Here is a 10,004-nt window from a genome sequence, read left to right as displayed (position 1 = left end):
AAGGTCTTCCTTTGCCGTTGGTTCACCACCACCCCCAATGGCCGCTGCAGCCGGCGTGCTGCGGCCGGCGCACCGCGCTGATCCAAAGCCAGGAGCCAGGTGCTTCTCTTGGTCTCCCATGTGGGTGCAGAGCCCAAGGACTTGGGCCATCCTCCACTGCACTCCTGGGCCAGAGCAGAGAGCTGGCCTGGAAGAGGGGCAACCGGGACAGAATCCGGCACCCCAACCAGGACTAGAACCCAGGGTGCTGGCGCTGCAGGCAGAGGATTAGCCTATTGAGCCACGGCGCCGGACCCTCCTGCCATTTTTTATAAGGCAGGTTTAGTTGGGGCCGCTGTTATGGTGCAGCAGGTTAAGCCACCACCTGCAGTGCCAGCATCCCATATGGGCACCAGTTCTACGCAGCTGCTCCACTTCTGATCCAGCTCCCTGCTAATGTGCCTGGGAAAGCATCAGAAGATAGTCCAAGTGCTTGGGCCCCTGCACCCACATGGGAGACCCAGAAGAGGCTCCTGGTTCCTGACTTTGGCCTGGCCCAGCCCTGGCCATTGTAGCCATTTGGGGAGTAAACCGGCAGATGGAAGATTGTTTTTAAAATGTTTATTCTGCATCACTTGAAGTGATCTTATTATTTTCCTTTTAATCTTATGTACTATGTAATCTTATGTAATGCATAATTGTATGTAATTTAATGCTCACCTAAGAAAACATTTTTATTTTCTAACGTTAATCCTTGCATTCCTGGAATAAATCCAAGTAATTGCATGTTATGCCTTTTTTCATATTGCTGAATTTTTATTTGTCGTTTTTACATCCTTGTTCACGAGTATCTTTGATTACAAATTGTGTTTCTCAAATTTCTTCCATCATATTTTCATACATTGCTATTCTGGACTCATAAGATGACAGGAAATACACGCTGAGCGATTTGTGCAAGATTGCTCATCCTTGCTTTCCTAAATGTGTGGTTGAGTCTGCTCCTAGGAAAGCCAGTGTAGCTTGGTGTTCTTTATAAAAGCAATTTTGCTTGTTGATTAAGTTTCTTGGGACTATTTCTTATTTTACGTTTTTGGCGATTAATATCTTTTTAGCTACCTGTCACACTTTTGACAGCAACTTGTTCAAAATGTCCTCTGCTTATCATGTTCCCTATGGGGCCAGAATTGGCATTGTGCCGGCAGCAGCGGCCATTAGAGGGTGAACCAACGGTAAAGGAAGACCTTTCTCTCTGTCTCTCTCTCACTGTCCACTCTGCCTGTCAAAAAAAAAAAGGATGGAAGTTCTCTCTCACCCTCTCTATCTCCTCTTCTCTCTGTAAGTCTCTCAACTAAGTAAATGCAATTTATTGTTTTTTAAAGATTTATTTATTTATTCGAAAGTCAGAGTTACAGAGAGAGAGAGAGAGAGAGAGAGAGGTCTTCCATCGTTGGTTCACTCCCCAATTGGCTGCAACGGCCGAAGTTGTGTCCATCCAAAGCCAGGAGCCAGGAGCTTCTTCCAGGTCTCCCACACAGGTGCAAGGGCCCAAGGATCTGGGACATCTTCTACTGCTTTCCCAGGCCACAGTAGAGAGCTGGATCAGAAGTGGAGCAGCCAGGCCTCGAACCGGCATCAATATGGGATGCCAGCACTTCAGGCCAGAGTGTTAACCTGCTGTGCCACAGCGCCAGCCTGAGTAAATTCAATTAAAAAAAAAAAAAAAGTTAAAGACCTTGAGTTGGAAGAGTTTTCTGTGTCATCCTGGTGAGCCTGACACAGTCAGAGGACGGCAAGAGGGTCAGAGCCCAGAGACGGGCCGCAGTGCAGGAACCGGGAGTCCTGGGCAGAGAGGGATGTGATGGCGCTATGCTGCTGGTCCTGGAAAGGGACCAGGAGCCAAGGAAAGCAGGCAGCCCCTGCAGCCTGGGAGAGGCCAGCAACGAGTTCTCTCCCAGCGCTTCCGGGAGGCATGTGCTCCCGCTGACACGTTCATTTAGGGTCTGACCTCCGTGGCTGTAAGGTAATAAAGTCGTGTTTGTCTAAGCCACTACATCTGTGCTGATTTGTTGTGGCAGCAACAGGGAGCGATGCAGCCACCCCGCATTCCTTTATGTTGCTGTTATTCATTCTTTCTGCACTCCTTTTAGATTTTTGGGGCTACACGGCTCTTAACTGCCCTCCCATAGCCTTTGTTTTCTGGCTTCCTGGACCGTATTTTCCATTCCTTCTCTTGGCTCCTGTTCTTGTTTCGTGAGTGCCACAGCTCCTCAGACGTCTGAGAGTTCCATCACGACCTTGAGGTTTCGGCACCTTCCAGGGACAGCGGTCACTTCGGTTCACCTTGGTCTCATGCTTGCTCCCTTTGGCTGCCTGTTTACACACACACACACGTGAAAGACAAGACTGGTGTGCACACACAGTTGGCAAGGGCCCACCTTGTGGTTTCTGGGTCTGTTTACTTAGCAGGTCTCTCCCCTTCCTGGGAAGCGGGTCTTGGGTAACGCTGACGGGGTGAGTCAGAGTAACTGGAAGCCTTCTCCAGAGGGTGCCAGGCCTCTCAGCCCCACAGGAAGACCCAGCTGCTGAGATCCTTGCTCTCACGGATGCCAGCCCTGCGCCTGGGCTCACTTCCATGTCTTAGTGAGATGTCTTACTCACGTCTGGCTGTTGTAACAGAACACCATGGACTGCATGGCTAACAGACATCAGAAACCCACTCCTCATGCTCCTGGGGACTGGAAGCTGCAGCTCAATTCTCCAGCTCTGAGAGGCTCCCTTCCTGTTCATCTTCTCACCATGCCCTCTTATCAGATGAGCCCCTGTGATAAAGGCGCTGATCCCACCAGAGGCAGCCCCCACCCTCAGCTCCCATCACCTCCCGAAGTCCCTACCTCCTAACACCGTCATAAATGCACAGATCATTAGTTCTCACTGCTGGCCCATTGTTTGAGGCCTGGGGGAGCCCGGGATTAGTGGCAAGCAAAGAGTGCACCTGTTCCACGGACAACCCCTGTGTCCACGCCCCCGAGGACCATCCCTGGCCTGCTCCTGTCCTCAGGCTGTGGACGCTGAGCTTGCCCATCCACGGGAGCTGGGACGGCAGCGCCTCTTCGCAAGGCCCTCCTGCCCAGCACCTGCCGTCACTCCCAACACTCCCTGAGCTGCAGTCACCGCTGCTTTGGGAGCCCACATGCGCATGCCAGGTCTTTTTTATTTTCTGGAGCCCATGATAGCCATGGGCTCACTGAAACTCACCCATCCTCCCCCTCCGCTCTAATTGGGATCCTGCTATTTCGCCGTGTCCAGAGAGGTTGGATAGCAAAGAAAGTAACAGGGACCCAGTGATGAAAGCCTGGGCTTACTGCCCCTCCCCCACTGCTGCCTTCATATTGAAGACTTCTTTTTCTTGGATTGTTTGTTTCCGGTCTTCTTTTTCTTCCCTCCATTTTTGCTTTTTTGTTTTGTTTTCCTGCCCTGTTGGAGGGCACCTGTTTCTCCATCACCTCCTTTGCCCAGGGTGAAACAGGAGTCCACCTGTTGCCTGTTTCCTGAGGGGTGCCTCGGTCTCACCACAGCCCCAGTCGTGTCCCTGTGCTGCAGGTGTCTCCAAGCTGAGTCCCTGGGTGGAGGGGAGGTGGGGAGGGTAGTGAGGGAGTGCGAGGGGCGGAGGGATGGAGGAAGCCAGAGAGAGACTACAGTGCTAGGCGGGGTTCTTATTTTTTTTTATTTTTCTATTTTTTTGACAGGCAGCGTGGACAGTGAGAGAGAGAGAGAGAGAAAGGCCTTCCTTTTGTCATTGGTTCATCCCCCAATGGCCACTGCGGACGGCGCACCGCGCTGATCCTAGGAGCCAGGTGCTTCTCCTGGTCTCCCATGCAGGTGCAAGGCCCAAGCACTTGGGCCATCCTCCACTGCCTTCCCGGGCCACAGCAGAGAGCTGGACTGGAAGAGGAGCAACCGGGACAGAATCTGGCGCCCCGACAGGGACTAGAACTCGGTGTGCTGGCGCCGCAGGCTGAGGATTAGCCTATTGAGCCGCAGTGCTGGCCCTTTTTTTTTTTTTTTTTAAAGAATTATTTATTTAAAGTCAGAGTTACACAGAGAGAGAAGGAGAGGCAGAGAGAGAGAGAGAGGTCTTCCATCCACTGGTTCACTCCCCAATTGGCCACAACGGCTGGAGCTGCACCAATCCAAAGCCAGAATCCTGGAGCTTCTTCCAGGTCTCCCATGTGGGTGCAGGGGTCCAAGGACTTGGGCCATCTTCTACTGCTTTCCCAGGCCATAACAGAGAGCTGGATCAGAAGTGCAGTTGAGACTTGACCTGGCGCCCATATGGGATGCCAGCACTGTAGGCAGTGGCTTTAACCACTATGCTTCAGCCCTGGCCCCTAAATTGTTTTTAAAAAGAAACTTTTTTGTATAAATAAAAGAACATAGGAGGTGTCCCAGCTCTGGGGGAAAAATAGCAAAAGGGGTGCTCAGTCTGCCCTCTACACACCTAGGCAGGTGCAGTGCTCTGGTCTGTGCATCCGACTCACTCAGTTATCACCACGCCCATGACGTGTCTTCGCGTGTCTTCCCCAACCCCAACAAGGACATTGCCTTAGCTCAGCCTCTGGCCCACAGAGGCACTCATAACCACTGGCTGACTTCCGGGGGAGGAACATAGCTGAATGAGATCTCTGTATGTGGGGAATCGGTTGGTGTTGCCTCTGGCTGCAGGTCCAGGACTCAGGGCCCCACCTGCCTCCACTTCACCATGTGAGGCTTCCTTTCCCAAGACCACCTCACGATGCAAGATGACAGCTGCAGCTCCAGCTGTCACACCCACATTTCAGCCTGCAGCAGGAGAAGGAGGAATAATGAGCTCACCCACTCCTCATCAAATTACTTCTTGGGGTGGAAGTTGTTTGTGACGTTGCTGCCCATACCCCATTTGCCAGAATGGGTCCAGACGCCAAGTGCAAAATCAAGCACTCCATTATTTAGGAGGGGAGCATGTACGGGGGGCTGGATGTGCCACCTCCTTGTGACTGGACTCCACCAGTCCGGGGACGAGAATTCTGGAGCCATAGTTCATTGATCATTTACTGGAACATCCGGTTTCAGTGTTGTTTTTAGCAACAGTGTTACCCAGGCCAGGGCAAAAGATCTTGCTCCAAATTGATTCAGAACAGAAAAGACACAGAAAGAACCAGGGTAATCGGTGGACAGATCTGGACTCGGACATTGTGGGGTTCCAGAGAGGCGGTCAGTCTGAGTCGGCTGCAGGGAGGCAGAGAAAAGCAAACAGAAAGCAACTCCGTTTCCCAAGGCCTCTGCACAGCCCGCCCTTCCTGTCCTCCGACTTCCCGGCCGGGTCCCCGGGGGTCTGCCCCCAGCATCGGTCCTGCTGGAGCGAGTGATGCTAGCAAGGCTGCTGGTGAAAGAGGAAAACAGTTCCCAAGCACCCTTGCCCGGCCCTGCCGCGGAAACGTCATAAAAACAGCACCTCCCCCGCATTTCGGCGTTGCATGTTTTCCTGAGGTCCACGTACTGCTCTTGGCGGAGCCAGACCAGCCCCCATCTCCCCGGGGAGAGCCTGCCCGCTAGGAAGGATTCCAGACCAATGAGCCACACAAAGCCACATCTGGTGACAGCTGGGAACACGGGATTCTGTGCAGCAGCGTCCTCTCCACTGCTGGCAGGCAGGACCGCCTGGCGACCCTGGGGACAGTGCGCGCTGCAGTCACCTGGGAGGTGAGCCCCAGGGCCCACTCCAGCGGGCTCGGAGGACTTCCTGAACACACCACTTCTCCCCTCCCAGGTCTTTGTCATCTGGGAGCGCTGGGCCCTCAGCCCAAAGTCTCATAGCCTCCAAGGTGTCCCAAGCCCACTGGCTTTGTCCCTCTACCCACAGTGGTGCCTCTGTGGGTCAGGGCCCCAGCCAGAGAGCTCCCCTCCAACCCCCCTCCTCATGGAACCCTCATTCTTTTTTCTGAAGCTGATGGGGACCCTTGGGAGGCATCAGCCAAGGGCCCTTCCAGGGTCAAGAGGCTGGGAAGAGGCAGAGATGGGAGTTGAACCTGCACCCCTGGCCCACAGGACAGCCCCCAACACTCCTTGCCCCAGGATTGTCCTGTGAGCCAGCAGTGTGTCCTGGACACATGCCCCGCACCCCAGGGGGTCTCACCACGGCCCCCCTGGGGGCGGGGTGCCTTCCCCCCAGTCAAGGACAGAGACACTTAGCTCATACTGAACGCGCTCTTCCTACAAGGGCCCCAGATGTCCCTCGGGGTGAGGGGGACAAGCTCCCTCCCCTGGAGTCCAGGCAGGCGACACCATGTGACTCTGGAGGCCAGGTCACAAATGATGAGAGCATTTCTGCCTGGCTGTCTTGGGACGCTGCCCCCTTGAAACAGCCGCTGTGCTGTGAGGGAGTCCAGGCGGGCCTGGCAGAGGGAAGCTACAGACCGAGCACACAGCCCTCTACTCCGGTGTGGCCTCAGTTTCAGCATCTGTAAACTGGGCATCACAGAATCTTTCACTTGCCTGGGAAGGGCTCTGCCCAGCCCTGCACGCAAGGGGTGCCCACCATGGGCCTCCACGCCTGGAGGGTGGGGTGCACACCCTGGCTGCACCCTCAATTCCTGCTGCCTCCAGAACAGGCCACATGACACCTCCTTCATCCTCCACCCCTCCCTGCCCTCCTCAGACCAGCTGGACGTGCCATCCATCCAAGGGGTAAGTGACACCTGGGCAGCAGGCAGGTGAGCAGTGAGTTCATGAAGAACCTATTTCACCTGCTGGAAGACGTGTCTCCTCATCTGTCCACAGAGGCTTGGGATGGCGTATCACACAGAAGGTCGGCTGGTAGTGTCAATAGATGAAGGTAGCTCCGTGACCCCAGGGCCTCAAACCCACATCTCCCAGTCAGCTCCTTGTTGTCCTTTCTCCCACTCACCCCACCCATCACGTCCAGCCTGCGTCCCCTGCAGTGCGCTTTGCACCCAACCCGTCACCCTGGTCTGGGACACTGCCACCTCTCTCCTGAATCCACCTGTGGCCTGGTGCTCCTGCTCCCCCAAAACCCTTCCTCTTTGTGGGCAGTATTTGGGGCCGGTTACCTTTTAGCTGGGACTCCCGGAGGGTCACCAGCCTCCTGCAAGCCTCACTTCCCACTCCAGCCTCCCACCGCACTGGACACACCACGCACTGCCATCGCAGGACCTAGGGTCTGAGTTCTCGCTCCTGGAAATCCCTTCCCAAGGCCTTGCTAATTCACCTTTGCAGCACTTTAGTTAACTTCCCATAGTCAACAGGCCCCCCAATCACCCTGCAGACCTCTGCCCCATTTGGGGTCCCCTCTCTTCATCACTGGTTTCTATTTAATGTGATCCTCCCCGGCCCCACACTTGGCACAGGCTGAGAGCATCCCTAATCCGAAAAGTTGAAACCCAAAATGCTTCAGAACTGAAACGTTTGAGGACCAATATGATGCCATCAGTGGAAAATTCCACACCATGGTACTCGTTTCATACATACCATTATTTTTTTAAAAGATGTATTTATTTATTTGAAAGTCAGAGTCACGAAGAGAGAAGGAGGAGAGGCGGGGAGGGGGAGGTGTCTTCCATCCACTGGATCACTCCTCAATTGGCTGAAATGGCCAGAGCTGTGCCCAACCAAAGCCAGGTGCCAGGAGCTTCTTCCAGGTCTCCCACGTGGACGCAGGAGCCCCAGCACTTGGGCCATCTTCTGCTGCTTTCCCAGGCCATAGCAGAGAGCTGAATCAGAAGTGGAGCAGCCAGGATTCAAACCAGCGCCATATGGGATGCCGGTACTGCAAGCAGTGGCTTTACCTGCTACACTATAGCGCCAGCCCCCAAAACATACCATTATTAAAACTGTTGTCTTAAACTGCCTTCAGGCTATGTGTATAAGGTAGAAGTGAAACATAAATTAACTTCATGTTCAAACTTGGGTTCTGTATCCAAGATATCTCATTATGTATAGGCAAATACGCCTATATGAAAAAAACAAAAACCTGAAGTCCAAAATTCCTGCTCCTACACTGCCAGGGAGGGACACTCAGCCTTGCTACCACCTCTCCCCGGTTCAAACCCAAGTGTGGGTTCAAATCCCAGCACACCGAGCTGGTGTTGGAGTGCAGAGTTAAGCTGCTGCCCGCTATGCCGGCACCCCATGTGAACACCAGTTTGTCTCAGCAGTTCTGCTTCTGATCTGGCTTCCTGCTAATGTGCCTGGGAAAGCTCAGGATGATGGCCCAAGTGCTTGGGTCCCAGTAGACACATGGGAGACTGGATGGAGTTCCAGGCTCCTAGCTTTGGCTAGGCCCATTCCTGGCTGCTGTGGCCATTTGTGGAGTGAACCAGTGGATGCAAGATCTCTTTCTCTGTCATTCTGCCTTTTAGAGAAATAAAAACAAGACGAAGAAGAAGGAGGAGGAGGAGGAGGATGAGGAGGAGGAAGAGGAAGAAGAAGAAGAAGGAAAAGGAGAAGAAGAAGAGGAGGAAGAAGAAGGAGAAGGAAAAGGAGAAGAAGAGGAGGAAGAAGAAGAAGAAAGAAAAAGTAAAAGAAAAAAGAAACCCAAGTGTGCAAATGAAGCCGGGTTTTGTCCTCTCCTGTTCCACGGCCTGGGCTCCATTCTTTCCCTAGGAATCACGGGTGTGGGGAAGCTCCTTTCTCCTTAATGGCGAGGGAGAAGATGGTGAGCCTGGATGGGGAGGGGAGGAATCCCCAACCCGCACCTGCAGCTCCTGCGTCTGGGGGCCACCTCCCTCCGTGGGGCCCAGCAGCAATGCTGGCCACAGAGTGGGAGCTCCTGGCGGAGGGTGGAAGCTGCCGCTTGAATGGGTCCTGTGCTCTCCACGGCTGTAATGAAATGTCAGGGCAGGCTAACTTTACCAGAAAAGGTTTCTTTGGTTCCTGGCTCTGAAGGTGCGCAGTGCAAGCTGGGCAGGCCCCGTTGGTTTGGCCTCTGGGGACAGTGTTCCTGCTGGCAGAGTCCCCAGGTAGAGGGATTACACGGCCAGAGACATGGAGCTCACGTGTCTGTCTTCTGAAAAAGCCACCAGGCGCCAATCGCAGGGGCTCCACCCTTAGGACTTAATCCCGTCCCAATCACCTCCCAGAGGCTCCGCCTCTAAACTCCAGAGTCCATGAAGTTCCCACCCTTTTAACTTTGGGGGATTACACTGCATGAGTTCAGGGACACAGACCCCACCAACGCAGAGCACCCAGACAAGGGGGATTTGGAGAAGATGAGGCACCAACGTATGGGACCCAGCGTGGCAGAAGGCCTGGAGCCCCGAGCCCAGCTCCCAGCCCCCTTCCCGTTTCCTGCCCTGGCCAACCAGACAGGACAGGTGTGATGCAGCAGGAGCACCCCTCCCAGCAGCCGGTGCCCCTCTAGCCCACAGCAACCCCACCCGGGCACACCCACCAGGGGTGAGTCAGCTCTGACTTGGGCCCCACCCATTGTCCTGTGCCCAGTCCTGCAAGGTTAGCACAGGTCCCAGTGCCCTTGAACCTCATCAGGGAACAGAGGGGGCAGGTCTGGGCCTGGTTCTGGAGCAGTAGGTGTCTTGGAATCCCCTGGGGGCTGGCCTTAGCACCTGTGTGGGCAGGATGGCTCTGGGAACCCAAGGATTATATGGTGGTTTGGCACAGCTGACGGCAGAAAACACAGGGGTGCAGATCCCCTGCCAGGTGGGTCACCCCCAACCTGTGGGGCTGAGGGGCCCCTTGTTTGAAGATGGAGACCAGCTCCCCTCCCATGGTTTGGACAAGAACAGCCCGGGCTGGGGGTTGGGGAGGACTTGGTTGGGCCTCTTCCCCCGACACGGCTCCCTTACTGTTCACTCCACAAAGGCAGGCTGAGGGGCTCACGCTCTGCCGAGGTGCCCTGCTGGGGTGAGGCTGAGCCTCCCTGGGCACAGTTTCCAGGGAAAGCCCACCTGGTGACGCAGCCCTGGGCGGATCAAAGGCAGCTGCGTGGGTGAGCATTCAGTCGACTGCCCAGG

At 54.7% G+C, this 10,004-nt stretch overlaps 1 protein-coding gene across 1 annotated transcript; it reads left to right on the top strand.

Moving 5' to 3' along the window:
* The first annotated feature begins 5,456 nt into the window (after positions 1–5,456).
* LOC133770426 (chromatin assembly factor 1 subunit A-like) lies at positions 5,457–9,394 on the top strand. The gene is made up of 4 exons (XM_062206564.1): positions 5,457–5,718; positions 6,622–6,702; positions 8,394–8,572; positions 9,339–9,394. The coding sequence occupies exons 1-4, from the start codon at positions 5,588–5,590 to the stop codon at positions 9,392–9,394; spliced, it is 447 nt and encodes a 148-aa protein (XP_062062548.1). The 5' UTR covers positions 5,457–5,587.
* The last annotated feature ends 610 nt before the right edge of the window (positions 9,395–10,004 follow it).

This window comes from Lepus europaeus, chromosome 11 (assembly GCF_033115175.1).
Source record: "Lepus europaeus isolate LE1 chromosome 11, mLepTim1.pri, whole genome shotgun sequence".
NCBI classification, from domain to species: Eukaryota; Metazoa; Chordata; class Mammalia; order Lagomorpha; family Leporidae; genus Lepus; species Lepus europaeus.
This window is presented reverse-complemented; position numbering and strand designations above follow the sequence as displayed.